Here is an 18,939-nt window from a genome sequence, read left to right as displayed (position 1 = left end):
CCTCTCTCAATGGTGAAGAATCACTTTAAAAATTCAAATATCCGGATCATCACCAAAATCGAATCACTCATCCTTGTCACACACCCAACCACTCTACCAAGTTTTGTCTGAATCTATCAACAACTTTTTGAGATATCCTGCTCACAGACAGACAGGCAGGAGTGAAAACATAACCTCAATCTAACTTTGGTGGCTGGGGTAACTATCACTTAAAGTTGCTGACAACTTGCTTTGCACTTTCACTCACATAATATATTGCTGAAAGCTACAGGTGCATATCACATATAAAACACCACGTTGGAATTCCACTTTCGGTAACAAATTATATATCATGGAGGTAGGTTGAAGTCTGCGTGATATTTTTTCTGAACACTTACTTGCTGGAATAACCAACAGCATGGATTCCCTAAACCAATAGGTCAATCTAGATAATAATAGCGTATGGACTCGACTTTGTTATCCCTTTTACACCGCACCCAGTGACCCGATGCCCACGGCACCAATGGATTTACGATCTACGAACCTCGCTCTTTGTTTATCACGTACAGACATACTCGAAAAATCTGAATTGGCCGACGTTGGGGCCCAAAAGCATCCGATTAACTGCCGATACGACGCCATCTTACGACGCCATCGTATTGGCGTCTGCTGGGCGAAGGCGAAGCAAGCCGTCCGCTGATTGGACAGGCCAAGGCGAAAGCAAGCCGTCCACAGAGTGGACAATCCAGAGCACGCATTTGTGCCGGTGTCGACGATCGTTGTTCATATACGCACTCTTCATTCTCATCTTTCTTCCTAACTCTTACTCGGACAAGCAAATCCCCTATGCCATCCATAATGGTACACTCTATCCATACACCACATCCTCCCTTCCGTGGATGTTCCACGGGTTTCAGCTAGTCTATATAATAATAGCGTAAGGACTCCACTTTGTTATCCCTTTTACGCCGCACCCAGTGACCCGATGCCCACGGCACTAATGGATTTACGATCTACGAACCGCTCTCTTTGTTTATCACGTACAGCCATACTCGAAAAATCTGAATTAGCCGACGTTGGGGCCCAAAAGCATCCGATTAACTGCCGATACGACGCCATCTTACGACGCCATCATATTGGCGTCTGCTGGGCGAAGGCGAAGCAAGCCGTCCGCTGATTGGACAGGCGAAGGCGAAAGCAAGCCGTCCACTGAGTGGACAATCCAGAGCATGCATTTGTGCCGGTGTCGGCAATCGTTGTTCATATACGCACTCTTCATTCTCATCTTTCTTCCTAACTCTTACTCGGACAAGCAAATCCCCTATGCCATCCATAATGGTACACTCTATCCATACACCACATCCTCCCTTCCGTGGATGTTCCACGGGTTTCGGCTAGTACTTTAATATTGCTGGATATTCCTCCCAATATGTGACTATCTGTGGGATTTGTCTTTACCACAGCAATATGGACATCTGTAGGCGCAAAGGAGAAAAATGCATTTTCAAACTCGGCACAATGGTACTCGATGGGGTTAATGAACATTTACCTCATTATCTTATCTTGATATATTTACAGTTTATTTCATCCCCCATATTCTGCTCCTTTTTTTTTTACCTAACGGCCATTTATTTTTCTCTTTTCTTCTGTTATTTATTACAATCTGATTGTCAATAGTGTACTTCCCTTTCATCCTTGAACTTGCATCCTCGACCCCATCCATGTGATCTTTGATGTTTTATCAACCTCTTTGATCTGTCACCCACGCCTAACACTATACATATAAACCCTCTTCAACCACATTTCCCTTTTTTGGTTCCGACAAAGGGCTAAAACTCAACATCAGCAGCACCTAATTTCCCAAGGCAGTTACTATAATCTTATCACCTCCCAGTTGATGAAACGCATTGTTTCACATGTCCTTTGATGCAGACTGGCACAAACCTTCACAACGGCCTGTATTCCATGATAAGCCTAACTCGTACAGGAAGTTTAAAATTTGGCAAAGTAAGCACGTGTGCATTGCAACAAAAAGACGAATTTACCTGTGCTAACTTGTCTGGTGAAACTCTCCCCCTTCTTCTTTGCACCTGACAGGACATCAAGAACCTTGGAAATAAGCAGGAGCTGAAGAATGCCAAGCACTCACTTGAAGAACTGAAGAAGGCTGAAGAGATTGTTGGTCCCCCACTCACTGCTGATATTGAGCAAATCAAATTCATCGGCCATGCCCAACTCAAACTTATCACCATGGAGTGAGTTTCTGCTGCTCTTTCTTTGTCTCTTTGATACAAATAGGCATGAGTAATTATGTTTTGCATCGGGCTCTGGTATAATCTCTCCCTCCTTTTCTCATCTCTTTCCTTTTTATCTGTCTTTTCCCCTCCCACCCCTCCCCCCCACCACCTCCCATCCCCCACACCACCACCCTTCTTTCCCATATCCACACCTACAGCATCGACCTCCTCCGAGCACACATTGCTGATCTACTCATAAACCACAATGAACTCTACATACAGCATAAAGTCCCTGACGTCACATGGGGACAATACCTTATAAGTCAAATCCAGCACAAACGGGTAAGTGTGCACCAAGGGTAGCTTTAGCAAGGGGTGATCATGTCAATGTGGGTGGAATTTTGTGCACTGTCTAATTGGACACTTGATGAGTAATTCCTGGGCCATCAATTGATTTCTGTAAGAAAAAAATGACGAAACGTTTAATCCGCTACTCCGCCTTCCCATATTTAAAACTCCTAACCCAAGATCAGAAGATGCCAACGCAGCATCAGAAGATCCCCCAACACTCCTTCGTGCATAAATAACATGCAGACAGTCTTCATTGATACAAGAGAGTTAGACAGGGAATGATCCTTACGAGATAGATAAACACCTTCCTCTACCTATAAACAGACAATGTCATTTGAGCAGCATTCCAACATATTTGACGCACTTTATTGAAGAATATCATTGATGTGCACAATTAAGTGAAAGCAAATAAAAAATAACTGGCTTTACATTCCATTCTAAAAAGTGAGGATATTGTGGTATTTTCAGGGCAGACAAACTCGCGAGTGAACACGTTGGCGACTGGGATGTTCAAGTAGGTGCAGGTCTGGAACTGATGCTGCCTAAGTATAAAACTTGTACCTTGACACGATTTTCCCTGGCTTGGGTTGTAGTGTCTCTTCACCAACTCAACCAGTGCAGCGTATGACTTGTCGCGGGGTTTATCGGGTGACAGGAGATCCTCCATCTACCTGTATGTCTGGGATCCGTACACAGTCAGCAATATAGCACGACGTCAAGGTGCATCATCAGCGCCATCAATTCTGTTGGCAACGAAATACTCGTCCAGTCTCTCACAAAAATCAACCCAGTCATCTGAGCTCGGATTGAATTCACTCAAAATCTCGATCCCGGCGACCGCCATCGTGAAAATAAAACAACACACGTGAGCTCGGACACACAGTCCAGCTCCTCATCGCCACTGTAAAGTCCTTACAAGACTGATGGCATCGCAAATCGAGGGATTCAGAGACGCAAAGCGAGCGTCCAAACAGCGGTTTTTCCCGGAAGTCACGAAACAGGAAAAAGCCCTCGGGGCGCCCAATAGGTGGCGGAGCCCGGAAAAGGATATGACGTCACAGTATGTTACACTAAGACAGCTATAGCACACTTTATTTGAGCTGCTTCCACTAGAATCCTTTCTATAGTAAATGCCTGAAGCTTTTGGAGCATGCTGCTTCTGTGTGTGCAGCTTGTTCACAACTGCATGCACCATTAGCTGACCACCAGTTCCATGAGCTCAAACCTTTGACCATCGTCTGACATGCTGGTTCATATGATAACCTTTGCATGCTCAACAGCTTCCTGCGTATGCACTCATTTATCAGTTCACACACAAACCGATCTCTCAAAGCTCTGTTTGAAAAATCAATGAAATAACAATGAATTGAGGGTTTTGAGGAAGGTGTTTATCTCTCTTTTTTTGCCACAATGTATTGACTGATTTCCTCTGGACATTTGGTTCCTGGTACCGAACCTGTAGCTTTCAGCTATCGCCAATAGTTTGGAATTATAACGCTTCTTGAGCACCATAAGAATCTGTGCCAGACTCCAATCCAACTCCAATCTCCAATCGTAAGAATCGGCGTATTTCGTGGTTTGGCTGGGACCCGTGAGTTTGTCAAAGTCACATAAACGTCAACCCAACATCAGTCAAATATATTGCACGTTTCTTTTCCAAAACAGGCCAGTTATGGCTCTCGTAATTATTAGGGACATCGACGATGTTGTTGGCAGAGAATAATATGTTGTTGGCAGGTGCTCTACATAATACCGAAAGTGTCTCGGAAATGGTCGAATTCGCAAAGTCACCTGACAAATTCCACAAGTATTGCCATATTGTGTACAACTCAACAAGTAAAACTCTGGAATTTTAACTCAAACGCAAAATGAAGGAACAGCTCAGTTGGTTGGCGAGAATATTGTTACGGATCTGGGACGATGGCACTCCCCTTGCCAAGGGGGGTTAACCCCTTGTCCTTTATACTGGCCGTCGCCGATCCTGAAGCTACAACGTCCTTCCCGGACCGACGGTAGGTAGGGTTTGTTAGGCCAAGGGGTTCGTTACGTACCTAATTACTACCGCCAGCCGGGAACAAGGGAATATCATCTGCTCGAACCACGGTTTTTGATGGACTAGTTGCCGAGCGGTTTTAGCAAACAGAAGTTCGAGCCATTTATCAAGGACTAACCCGATTATGAGCGTTGGCCAAATCGTGCCACAGGTGTTCAATGGGTAAAGGACAGGGACGATCGGACGAGCATGAAGAAGAAGACGAAGGTAGGAAGAATAGATATTTATTAATTATTTACACAACCACAATCAAAGAGAAGAAAAGATAAGAAATGTAATTTACAAGGAAATGGAAGGAGCAGAAGGACACAGAGCAATTCCTTAAACTTATACAAACTTACTTAAAACCCCAGACAACACAGAGGACAGACGACGAGCAGACTCACACGACTGGGGAAGTTGGATGCCAGGGATCGATGGTTGGAAGGAGAGGAAGGTTCAGCTGGACGCAGGCTGGAGCTTGATTCCGCACGGGACGTCGGGGCTGGAAGTGGACGGCCACCGATTCCACCGCAAACTGGTTCCCGCGTAGCAGCGCGTCAAAGCTGCGCGTCAAAGCTGCGCGTGCGCAGGGGCTGGACAGCGTCGTCTCTCTCTCGGCAGAACCGCAAGCCTGACTTGGTTCAGCGCAACTCAACTCCTCCTCAACTGAACTCTTACGCATCTCTCTCGGTGGGGGCTGAGGCAACGGGTTTTATAGGCCACACCCTAGAATCTTCTTGAACCTCCTCGAAGTTTCTTTCCTCCGCCCTCTCAGGCCAAACCCCTCATGCTTGGTTGGTTGATCGGGGGCTGGCTCACTCCTGATGACGAGGTGGGGCCACACCCTTCTTCTCCGAGTTGACCACGCCATAATGGAGGCAAATGCAGTTGGCAATAATGCAGTTGGCAATACAATCGGCAATGGAGGTTTTGGGCAATTGAAAGGGGGTCTATCTTGTTTGATTTGGTGCAATGCAGAGTCAACTAATGGAAAACAGAGCCTTAAACTGGAACACATAATAATGATATAACTATTTAGAAGGGCCTATGATTTTCTACATGTATGCGATGGACGAGCTAAAGGGATGACCTTTGACCTTTACACAAATGGAGGTATTTACAGGAATCATTACATTATTTACAATGGGGGTATATTTACAATGAATTACACACACAGTGCACGGTTTCCCAAATCCGTTACACTGCCCCCTTCTTCCTCCAGGCACGACCCGGGCCGATAAAACTTAAACTTAATGTGGCACGTAGGTGTAATTCCCTCTACAATTAATCTGACCCTGAGTGTGACAGTTTTAAAACACAAATAAGTATGTCCCGCTGTTGCATTGCACCCTGCCTAACAGATTCACGCCCACAGGATAACTGAATTGCGGAATTCATTCTCAAACTAAACATGAATGGTGGGGAGCATTATTTACAAGTGACGCTATTTCGACTATTTACAAAACGCAACCCAGGACCTGTGATTTTTCTTTTAGGGAACAAAAAAAAAAGAAAATCCTGTGGGAGGGGAGGAGACAGCATGCACTGCATCGATCCACCAGCACCAATAAAGAGCACCAAAACACCAATCACCAAAACGCACCGAAGTGCACAGTCACCACAGTTCAATAAAACAAACACACTGTTGGTGGTCTTGCTCTTCTGCTCCCTCTGCTGGCCGTTGTTCTTCCTGATGTTGTCATGTTCTTTGCTTGTGGCCTATTTGGTGGAAATAAAACAAAAAGCACAACCGTGTCCACTGTTTTTATTTATGGCCCACAGGGGCCAACTATGGGTGGTTCACCTGTAGGCTTGGTGCCACCTCACCGAGGTCCGCAAGCAAGATCTTCCTCCGGCCAACCTGGCCGGTCCCAGCAGAGGGGCCATGCCCCAACCCGTGGGGTCCATGAGTGGTGCTCGGCCACAGACATGTGGTCCATATGGTGGTGCTCGGCCACCACAACGTGGTCCATAAAGTGGTGCGTGGATGCACGCTAGTTGCGGGGATTCGGGCACACGGACGCGGCCTCCCACACGCTCCCCTCAGTGCCCAGAGAGCACGATCCTCGGTTGGGAGAAGGAAGACAGAGAAGACAGGTGAGTCATGGGTCAGGGTGCAAGGGTACACATCAAACAAGGCAATGCAGAATGAGGGGAGCATGGGAGCGAGCTGAGAAAGGTTCGTCCCTACGTACGCCCCCCACATGTGACCTACACTGCCCCCCTTGCCCCTCCCCGTATTTACAAAATCTACACACTTACCAATTCGTCACTACTGTCTCATCTTCCCCATATTTCCCTTAATACCAAATTCGTCACCACAATCCCTCTAACCAAATTTGCCACAAATTCAAATTCCTCATCAATTCCTCATAAGGAGGAAGAGATGGAACATTAAGCACAATGTCACACGCACGTCATGATGCGTCTCACAATCCAAACATTTGCACAAAAATAACCAAAACATGGCATGGTGTGGAGTTACGTCACCTCAGGTGAGTGGATGTAGATGGTGCGAGGAGATTTCAATCCTAACTACTTCCTAAATGACATTAACACACTTCACACTAGCCGGGGTCTTTCCCTGCAAATCCATTGGCCATCTTACTCTATGCGGTTCTAAAAACCAATTCCCATTGACCAAACTGTGGTGCTCATCAATATGGGGTCTCACTCCCCCGGTTCAACTCCCTGTGCCTTTGCACAATTTCGGGACTGAGTCGTGTGGCTCTCCTAACAGGTCTTCTTACCGGTGCGCCTCCGCCACTGAAGTTGCCTCCCGAGCGTACCTGCTCCTCGCTAACCTACCCGGGGAAGGCCCTCCCTGTCGCTTACCCCCTCAGTGCCCTCTCTGGCACTGGGCTACCCGGGTCCTTCCTCTGGACCCTTGGGCCCCATTGAACTCTAACTGGCTCCCAGAGCCTACCTGCGGCCTCACCTGGCCGACAGACTACCAGTGGCGGAGCGCTCAACCAACCATCCCTCTAACAGGCCACACGCCCAGTCTTTTCCACGTCACTAATGCACCCATCCAAACACCATTCTTCCACACGCACCACAGATGCCAATATCCAACCACAATTTACCTATACCCTCTACCTAACTCTTAAACTACCCTCCCCGGGTATTCGTGATTGGGGTCCATCTTCCCCATACACTACTTCGCACCATCCACTCCACTCCACAGTTTCCACCATACTCACTCCACACCATCCATTCCATACTCCATATATTCCAGACCATTTATTCCATACAACCATGCTCACCTGTATTTGCACACCTTTGCCATCACTCGTACACCTGGTGCTTCCTGCACCCTCCTTCCTCCAGGCTTCTTCATTCACTCGTTACAATGCACAATCACAATTATTCCTCATACACTCACAATACTTTGTTCACTACTCAATCATCACGCTCACCACAAAGAACTTCCTGAGCATTGCCTAGCAATTCCTCATTTGCTCAACATCAAGATTCTCACACATACGGCATCATTTGAGCTACCTGGTGCCCTTCTAAAACTCGCGCTTCCCAGTCGCCCCTTATATTATTGCGCTCCCTCGTCGTTATAATCCACCTAAACTCTCTACGTCCCCGACTACCTGTACAATGTCGCTACTTACCTCTACTGTTACCTATGGTCATTTCTCTAGATCCCTATACAATTATCCAAACCCTCCCTTGGCGAGCTTACACTGCCATAAACCCCATAGCTAGTGCTCATGTGCCCCGGGAGATGTGAGGAATGGTGGACTTACCATCCTTGCACATCGGGCATCTCCCACTATAAATTTTGCCCATCCAATTTCCTGCAAATCAAAATTTGCCAATCACTGCCAATCATTTTACCAATCATCAATTTGCCAATCATTTCTGCCAATCCTATCCACCATTCCCAATTTCGAATCCAAAACACTATCATCATCATCATCACAGTCCGCTATATCTGAGCCTCTCAGTACATCATGACATCATTAAAACTCGGCTTCGCAAAGCCGAGCAATGAATTCCGGTGGTTTGGTCGCCTGCAGGTTGAGTCTGTCCGGCATTCGGTTCAAGGGAGGCGGCATGCTCTACCCGAGATTCCACGCACCATCTCGGTGCGGAACCTTTCGGTCTCCAGCCCGATGGCTCGATCCCGCCCAGCCGGAACGCCGCAACCACAACGGGGCGCCGCTCCGGTCCCTCCTACCTGCCCTTGAACCGGACCGGTCGCTTTGCCCAGCAAAGCCCGGACTTGACCGTGCGGGGCGGGGCCAGGCCCGAATCGTGCACGACGCTTCGTAGAGAAGCGACGCAGCACCGATCCGCCCCGAGCCTCGCATCCAACAAAGCGCACCGCGCACCGGGTGCTCGCGTCGGCTATCCGTCACCCTAAACGCTGCCCCGTTTAACGTCGATGCCTTACTCGCCTGCTCACACATATACGCGACCCGTTTTACACTCACCAAGCCCGGCGTACCAACGCCACCCGTACATTCCACACACTCCGTCCATTCCACCACCGCACTCCCTGTTACACACCACACCTCTCGCGCAGCCTCGTCATTCGCACACTTCGTTCCACACCTCTCCTCCGTTACGTCCTCCGTAACACTCACCATGGGTGTGCACTCTCGCATCCACCCACTCACACGCTTCAATGGGCTCTCCCGCACCCGCGCCACAACCAACTCAGGTGTGCTTTCTCGCACACTCTCGCCGTCCATCCCAAGTGTGCATCCTCGCACCCGCTCCTCCACCAACTCACTCTCCGGGTCACTCTCACCCTCGCACATACACTCCATATCGCTCTCGCTCTCTGTGTCACACTCCGTACACTCCGACGTGCATTCCCGCTCGCACTCGGTTTTACTCCCACACTTTATAACACACTCACTCACCGACGCACACTTTTTCCTCACACGAGTGCCATTCTTTCGTACACCACGCACCACGGACCTCCCACAAACGCCCGGGTGCCATATCGATCCCAATCGCGCGACAATTCTTTTCGCGCCAAACACTTTGCCGAAAAACCTCTTAGCACCATACACAGCCCTTCTCACCTGGGGGATTCTTCTTCCTCCTCGCTCAGACACCTGCAAATCTTTATAAGAATTAAGCACAGCATCACGATGCAAATTCAGACTTTGTACAATTTCCATTCCTCCCTGCCGCAAGTGCTCTTCTACGTCTGTGGTCTGCTCAAATGCAATTTCCACTATTGATTCCATTTTTTCTTTATTCACTTCGACGACCGCTGGCTTTAATAAAATTTTCTCTCCTACCTCAGCGGTCGCTGGCTTCCCTAAACCCCGGGTCGCGATCTCTATACCCGTCATTTTACCCGCGCTTTGCTCCGCCTCGCTCAACCAGCGCTTCTCGACCCGCTTTACCTCGTCGCGTACCCCTGGGACCTGCTCGCCCAACCTGCGGTCTCTGTCCCTCTCCGCTTCCCTTACCTCATATGTGGCTTGCCCCCTCGCCAACCCCTCATTTACTTCCCCGATTTGGTCACCCATGTCCTCCAGTTGGCCCCCTAATTTACCTTCTAGCCCTTCCAACCTGTTGTCTAACCCCTCAAATTTATTGTCTAAACCCTCAAATTTGGCTTCTCGCCCCCCGATTTGATTTCCCATGTCATTCCTCAATTCCCCAATTTGATTGCCCAACTGTTCACTGGTACCCCTTGCTTCGTCCCTCATTGCTCCAATTTGGCCTCCCAGCCCCCTGTTCTCTTCCATGAAGGCCTGCATTTGCAGCATGAATAGGCCCCAGTCCATTGGCGCCGCGGGCGCGGCTGCCGCAACCACGTGCGAGCCGCCATTTTGTGCGCCTCCAACCGCATGCGAGGCGCCGCCATCTCGTGCGCCTGAAACCTCCGCTACCACATCCTCATTGCTCTCCTCCTCCATTATTACTCCCACTGCCTCCCCGGGATCCTGGGTCGATTCTACCCCTTCTTCTGTCTCCCCTACCGGCATCTGGTCGCCTTGATCAGCCATGGCATGATTTTAAAATTGAGAATATTAAATAAAATCTTGGCCGCTCCAAATTTTGAGTGCATTAAGTGCACTTCGGGTCCGAATCTCACTCCCAGACACCAATTGTTATGGATCTGGGACGACGGCGCTCCCCTTGCCAAGGGGGGTTAACCCCTTGTCCTTTATACTGGCCGTCGCCGATCCTGAAGCTACAACGTCCTTCCCGGACCGACGGTAGGTAGGGTTTGTTAGGCCTAGGGGTTCGCTACGTACCTAATTACTACCGCCAGCCGGGAACGAGGGAATAACTTCTGCTCGAACCACGGTTTTTGATGGACTAGTTGCCGAGCGGTTTTAGCAAACAGAAGTTCGAGCCATTTATCAAGGACTAACCCGATTATGAGCGTTGGCCAAATCGTGCCACAGGTGTTCAATGGGTAAAGGACAGGGACGATCGGACGAGCATGAAGAAGAAGACGAAGGTAGGAAGAACAGATATTTATTAATTATTTACACAACCACAATCAAAGATAAGAAAAGATAAGAAATGTAATTTACAAGGAAATGGAAGGAGCAGAAGGACACAGAGCAATTCCTTAAACTTATACAAACTTACTTAAAACCCCAGACAACACAGAGGACAGACGACGAGGAGACTCACACGACTGGGAAAGATGGATGCCAGGGATCGATGGTTGGAAGGAGAGGAAGGGTCAGCTGGACGCAGGCTGGAGCTTGATCCCGCACGGGACGTCGGGGCTGGAAGTGGACGGCCACCGATTCCACCGCAAACTGGTTCCCGCGTAGCTGCACGTGCGCAGGGGCTGGACAGCGTCGTCTCTCTCTCGGCAGAACCGCAAGCCTGACTTGGTTCAGCGCAACTCAACTCCTCCTCAACTGAACTCTTACGCATCTCTCTCGGTGGGGGCTGAGGCAACGGGTTTTATAGGCCACACCCTAGAATCTTCTTGAACCTCCTCGAAGTTTCTTTCCTCCGCCCTCTCAGGCCAAACCCCTCATGCTTGGTTGGTTGATCGGGGGCTGGCTCACTCCTCCTTCTGATGACGAGGTGGGCCACACCCTTCTTGAGTTGACCATGCCGTAATGGAGGCAAATGCAGTTGGCAATAATGCAGTTGGCAATACAATCGGCAATGGAGGTTTTGGGCAATTGAAAGGGGGTCTATCTCATTTGATTTGGTGCAATGCAGAGTCAACTAATGGAAAACAGAGCCTTAAACTGGAACACATAATAATTATATAACTATTTAGAAGGGCCTATGATTTTCTACATGTATGCGATGGACGAGCTAAAGGGACGACCTTTGACCTTTACACAAATGGAGGTATTTACAGGAATCATTACATTATTTACAATGGGGGTATATTTACAATGAATTACACACACAGCGCACGGTTTCCCAAATCCGTTACAATATTTAACCTATCATCCGACAAAGCAATCTCGTTAGGAAATCCCGCATCGATGGGCGGACCGAGCAGCTGGGAATTTGGGCATCGACCTAGGGCCCAGGCCATCAAGAGGCCTATGCTCAAAACATATATTTTTAAGGTTTACATTTTCAGAAATGGGAGAGGTTGGGTATTTTAGAACATAAATATATATTAAGTATTAATGGTTGAAAATGGATTTTGTTCGATTCCCCCAAAAAATGAAGCAAAGTCATTTATTGCTGTTAAACATTTTACCTGCTTTAAACAAACAATATTTACCATTGTTAAACTTTTCAGAAAATGGTTATTAACCATAAATGTGCGTTACAAAAAATAGGGTTTGTATCCTTTGTCCAAAAAATATTAACCATCTTAACAGGAACTTTTTTCTAATCTTGTAGAGAAATAGTGTTCAATAGACAAGTGTGCAAATTGACTTTGGTCTGTCTGAACGTTCGGCTATCTCCTCTATTTTAGATCATACGGCTAAAGTGACCAAGGAGTTTCGGAATGAAATTTTGCATCAATAATGGGAATGCAAAGTACCAATGTGGGTTTGACAATTTTTTTACTTTGACCTAATTATAAGCTCATGACCAAATTATTGGCATTTTAACTTTTCTTTTTTTTTACCAAAATTTGACGAACGTATGTATGTATGCCCAATCAGAATGAAATTTCCCTCTAGATAGCCTAGAGCAAGTTGCATTTATGCTTGGTTTACATCGTAACTTTCTGAGTTAAATAACGGTCATGGTCAAATAGCAGTCTGAAAAAAAGAAACTTTTTTTTGTCATCGCTCAACTTTTCCAATGTAGAATCTCAAAGACCGCTTGGCCTTCCACTATGTTTTACATCATGATAATGTCCAATCATAATAGTACCCCTCCACCAAGTTGTGCACCTGATATTTAATTTGTGTCCTTGACCTACTTTTTTAGGATTGTGACCTCATTAACAAAAAACACATTTTTGATCATAACTTAAATAATTTTCCACCGATTTTCATGATGTTCAGTTTTATGGATGGATTGAAGATGGGGACACATTTTCTTAATCTACAGTCTATCCCTAGATGTTGAAAGTCAAGGTCATATGGTGGTCCAAATAAAATATAGCCATCATTAGATTGCGGGCCGAGGGTATGTCATGGGCAATCGCCAAGGGTAAGCCTCCACAGGTCGGGAGAAGCTTTGAGCTGACCCTTGGTGATCACTTTGTGATTACAGATATATTGTTAAAACTGTTGCTGTTCACTTCAGTGACATAGTTGTTTGATTAAACAAAGGAACGTTTGTGTATAGTTGTAACTATGATACTGTATGTACTTGCGCAAGTGTTTATATTAAAATTGCATTGAGACTCTTTCTGTGGATAAGGTGTGCATGTTCCGGCAACCATTTGCTGTGGATCTTGTGGGATTAGAGGAGCAACTCAACGCCAACATAATGTTCCAGCACGACGTGCAAGCATTGGCTGATGAAGTTGAAAAAGAAAAGGTAACCATGACCTGTGAACACGTAGCTGTGTTATTTTAAGGGATATTAGTCATTTCACTTTTTGAATACGTAACTGTACTTTTGAAGTTTTAAGTAAAAAAAAAAAAACATGTTCTAGATGCTTTCCATGAAAAGACTGGAATCCGATTCAGCAGTACTTTACAATATCGAGAAATCACTGCTTTCATGACAATATCCTCAGTCTTTTTAGCTCCCTACTCCTTCCTTTGTGTAAACATTTTGCTCTTCCATTCTTGAATGAGATCCATTAATTATGATGAAATATGAAATGATTAAATTAGATTCCACACACTTTTTTATTTGGGCACTGCTCCATTTTATTTTCAATCATTCCATTTTTTGGCAAACCTTTATGTTTTACTTTCATTCTTCATGCTTCCTTTAAAATTCCAAATTAAGCCAGTAATAGGCATCCACAACCATCCTTGACCATATTGTGGAATGTCACCCGAGGCCCTCACTGTTTTTTTTCTTCTGCCCTCATTTTTTCACCTTTGTTCGGTTTTGTACACCACTCCTTTCATATTCAATCTCCAGGCGCTGCATGGCGTCATTGCCGGGCACTGAAGGTGCACCCGGCGATGACACGTGCTGAAAGGGAGTACTCAGTTTTCACTCCGGTTTCTTTCTTTCTTGTTTGTTACTTACGAAAATGGAAGATTTTTCAAGTATAATAGTTGGTCATGTGCGTTATTCTGTCTGTTCTGTCTGTCTGTATGTCAGTCGCCTACAGTTCACAACTTTCAACCGAACGTCATGAAACTTCACCAAGTGTTAGAGTTGGTCAAAAGCAAGAAGACTGTTGTTTTTGGGGTCAAAAGGCAAGAGGTCAACATAGTCCAAAGGTCACCAACATTGTCAAATTTCTAAAATCCTCAATTTTCATCTGATTGACTTGAAATTTGAAGAGCATTTGCATATCTGGACACTGAATTCAACCACCAAGTAATTTTTAGGTCAACATAGGCCAAGTTTCTAAAATCCTCAATTTTGGTCCGATTGACTTGAAATTTGAAGAGCATTTGCATATCTGGACACTGAATTCAACCACCAAGTATTTTTGAGGTCAACATAGACCAACAACTTATTTTAGGGAATTCGCAAGTATCGTGCTATGCACGACATATTTCTTATTTGTTTTATTTCTTGTTTGTCCGGTGATATCTCAGCCATCCTTTGAGCTAGGAAGCTGAAATTTTGGCACAATAGTGAGCAAGTACTCTGGAAAAACTGTATTTTTTATTAATCAATTGATTGATTAGTTACTTAATTATTGATTAATTAAGTACGTATTTATTTCCTTTCTCATCTGGGCAATAAATATCACAGGCACCTTTTGAGCTCGGAAGCTGATATTTGGACATGACAATGACCAAGTGATGTGGCTATAAAGGATATTTTTTAATTTTTTGATTAATCAATTAATCTATCAATTATTTCTTGATTAGTCAGTTAATCAATTAATTATTTTATTTTTTCAATTAATGACCAATTTAATTCATTTTCAAAAAGTCACAGCTTCAGATGAAACACTGGTGGTGGGTGAGGTATGCTATTCGCCAATTGGTTAATAAATTATTTTACGATTATTATTTATTGATTTTAATTATGACATTAATCAATCAATTTATTGTACACCTCTCGCTCCCAATACCGTCTCTATGACCTGCATGGCGGTATCGCCGGGTGCCGAAGGTGCCCCGGCAATGCCTCGCTGGATGATGTTATTTATTTATTTGGCATGGGGGCGGTGCACTTTGAATGTATCTGTACTTGCTTAATTTGTTTTCTCCACAACCGCTTGAGCGATTGACATGAGGCTTTCAACATAGAATGTCTATTCATGGAGAGTTGTTTCACCAAGTCATATGATGATTAGATGGAAAATGTGGCTGACATTCCAAAAATTCTATTTTCTGTAGGCATGTTGCGGGGTGTTTCACATATCAGGAATAAATGGCATTGACCTTGTTTCGCTTGGCCTCGACCAATTTAAAATTAAACAATTACATTAAAAAAAAAAAATCCTTTTAACCGATTTTTCTAAAGTTTGATTTTAAATAATTTAACGGCTGGTGCTGATTAAGGTCTGTTTCAGTTATGTAACGATTTACAACGAGCCTATTGATTGCTGTTGTAATCATTGAATGGTTCTTAATTCAAAATTTGCATCATATTTTTGCATGTAATAAATGAATGGCAACTAAAAACAAGTGAGCACGAGATAACAAATGGCATGAAAAATTATGTGTGTCTGCCCTTTGCCTTGGTACAGGATACAAATGACGAGGTGGAGAGCGAATATGCTGCACTTGTGGTAAGAGCTGGAGAGGATTACTGCCCTATGATCTTTCGTGCATGTCTTTTTTCTTTTTTTTTCTCTAACGTTGGTTGACACACATTGGTGTAATGATTTTATATTGCCCTTTTCAGTGATGATGTGTAGTCCTGCTCTGTCGTGCTATCTTCTCTATCTCTTCTCTGTTTTGTTTTTTTTCGATATATTTTTTAACATCAGCCATTTCTGGTATCAAAATAATGAAGGCCATTCTGATTTTTGTTTATGGAACACCTCTGTTCCCATGACATGTTACATATCATAGTGAAAATAAAATGAATATATGCAGAAATAAATAACCAAACAAACAAATAATTCAATGCTCTTTTTAAAATCTGTCCACCCTTGTTTTGGTCTTCTGTTCTGCAGAACTTTGAGGTACCTGAGTTTCAGGTTGAGAATATTTGATTCATTAGAAACCCATCACTTTCTGCAAGATGATTTGGTATATGTCTATGCAATTACCTTTTATGCAGAAAGAAGGGCAGTATTGCAGTATTGGATTGCATCATCTTCTAACACACGATTTGATGCATTTGAAATGATGCCTTCACGCACAAAACCAAAGAATTAAGGATATTTCTAAGCCAACATTTCAGAGCATTTCTTACCCAATAGCAGTCGCAGAGATCGGAGTAAATAACCAAAAGGAAGAATAATACAGATTATTGTTATGCAACAAGGAAATGAAGCTGGCTGCCTTCTCATCATGGCCTCACTGTGCAGTAAATATCAAATGGTAAAAAAATCGCTCCCGTGTCGGAAGAAAGCGTTTCAGTTTGGCATTTTTAATGGAAAAGCCTAGAAATGAACGAAACCCATTGTAATTATCCTTTGGAACCCCTTAGAATCACCTTTTAGAATTACCCTTCAGAATTACCCTGTATAATTACCTTTATTACCCTTCAGAATCACCATTTGGAACACTTTAGAATGACCTTTTAGGACCTAATAGGGGGCCATAATTATTGCTTCAATTATTTTGCTTCATATAATGATTGATTGTGATGAAAAAACACCGACGGCAGCTTTATTTTGTGTTTCCCTCCAAGTCACTCACGGTTGGTGATTCCCCGGCATGCCATTGCCATGGGCAGTAACACCATCCTCCGTAAATAAACTACTGTGAGAACAATTTACATTGAATAATGATAATCGTGGTGATGATGTAATGATTTAAATGAACGTAGGAGTGTTGTCCAAACCCCAACAAGTTGAAATGATTCAAGAAACAAATCCACATGTAGGAATAAGTGAATAACATCCCAAATTCCCACATGGTATGTGTGTTCTGACGATGAAAATACGGAAACCTCTATATTGGTTATTTCCCAAAATTTTTGAAGAGGACCTGACACTTGATATTGCCCCAGGTCCATTATGCCTCTCGATGGCCCTGTTGTCATGTATTATATCAGCCAGCCCTGGATCTTTTTCTTAAATCATGCAATGCCATCAATGGGTCTCTTCATCTGGCTATTTTGAGCATCTATATTCATCAATGCTGTTTTATTTATCCTTAGTGACAGTTTTATATGTATGTGTGTATGTATGTATATACAGTCATGTGAAAAAGTAAGTACACCCCATGTAAATTTTGACTTTTTCAACATATTTCAACATACAGCTATTTGATCTTCATTTCAACAATATTGATCGATAAAGGTGATATAATATAACAAATATCATGAAACATTTACATTTTGTAGTCCATTGTATAATTTAAATATACATTAATACAAATTTCGCATGTGGAAAAAGTAAGTACACCCCGACATTAATCACTACTTCAAATACCTAAAATTAGAATCATGTGCACCAGCTCAGGTGCAAATGATGAGAACATCGTTAGAGATGATCTTGGAGGAACCTGTCTTATTTAAACCTCAGACATTTAGTTTGATTTGCTCTTTGTTGTTGAAGTGTGTGGCGTCACCATGCCGAGATCAAACGAGCTCTCTGAGGCCTTCAGAAAGAAGGTTATAGATGCCTACGAATCTGGGAAGGGATTTAAAAAGATCTCCAAACAATTTGAAATCAATCATTCGACTGTCCGGAAGATCATCTACAATTGAAGAAGATTCCAAGCAACTGCCAACTTGTTCAGGCCAGGCCGCCCCAGCAAGTTCAGCCCGAGAGCAGACCGCAAGATGCTGAAAGAAGTCTCTAAGAACCCCAGAATGTCATCACGGGACCGACAGGTAGCCCTTGCCACTGTTGATGTCAAAGTGCACTAGTCTACCATTAGAAATAGGCTGCACAAATTTGATCCACATGGGAGGTGTGCCAGGAGGAAACCTTTGCTGTCCAGAAAGAACATCAGGGCAAGACTAAAGTTTTCCAATGAACACCGAGGCAAAGACCAGCACTTCTGGAACAATGTGTTCTGGACAGATGAGTCAAAGGTAAAGCTATTTGGCTACAGTACCAGAAGACATGTTTGGCGAAAACCAAAGACAGCATTTGACCACAAGAACCTGATACTAACTGTAAAGCATAGTGGTCGAAATATTATGGTTTGGGGCAGCTTTGCTGCATCAGGACCTGGGCAGCTCACCATCATATAATCCACTATGAATTCTTCATTGGACCAGAGGTTGCTTGAGGATAATGTGAGGCCATCTGTCGGAAAGTTGAAGCTCAACCGAAGGTGGACCTTGCAACATGACAATGACCCTAAACATACCAGTAAATCCACCAAGGAATGGCTGAAAAGAAAGAAATGGAGGGTTCTGGAATGGCCAAGTCAAAGCCCGGATCTAAATCCCATCGAGATGTTGTGGGGGGATTTGAAACGAGCTGTGCATGCAAGAAACCCCTCAAACATCGCACAGCTGAAAGAATTCTGCATGGAGGAGTGGGCAAAAATTTCTCCCAGTCGATGTCAGAGACTGGTCGACAGTCATAAGAAATGCTGACTTGAGTTTGTTTCTGCCAAAGAGGACAATACGACCTATTAGAGCCAAGGGTGTACTTACTTTTTCCACATGCAAAATTTGCATTTATGTTTATTTAAATTATACAATGGACGACAAAAAGTAAATGTTTCATGATATTTG

At 44.4% G+C, this 18,939-nt stretch overlaps 1 protein-coding gene across 1 annotated transcript in view; it reads left to right on the top strand.

Moving 5' to 3' along the window:
* The window catches only part of LOC137431444 (periplakin), a 135,082-nt gene that overhangs the window by 38,084 nt on the left and 78,059 nt on the right, over window positions 1-18,939 (top strand). The window contains exons 3-6 of the mRNA XM_068122769.2: window positions 2,077-2,234; window positions 2,435-2,558; window positions 13,402-13,521; window positions 15,818-15,859. Of these exons, the coding sequence (XP_067978870.2) occupies window positions 2,077-2,234; window positions 2,435-2,558; window positions 13,402-13,521; window positions 15,818-15,859 (444 nt within the window). The remainder of the gene's footprint in view (window positions 1-2,076; window positions 2,235-2,434; window positions 2,559-13,401; window positions 13,522-15,817; window positions 15,860-18,939) is intronic.

Source organism: Myxine glutinosa, chromosome 1 (genome assembly GCF_964187855.1).
Source record: "Myxine glutinosa chromosome 1, kmMyxGlut1.1, whole genome shotgun sequence".
Lineage (NCBI taxonomy): Eukaryota > Metazoa > Chordata > Myxini > Myxiniformes > Myxinidae > Myxine > Myxine glutinosa.
The sequence above is the reverse complement of the archived record's forward strand: the minus strand, read 5'-3'. Positions and strand labels throughout refer to the sequence as shown.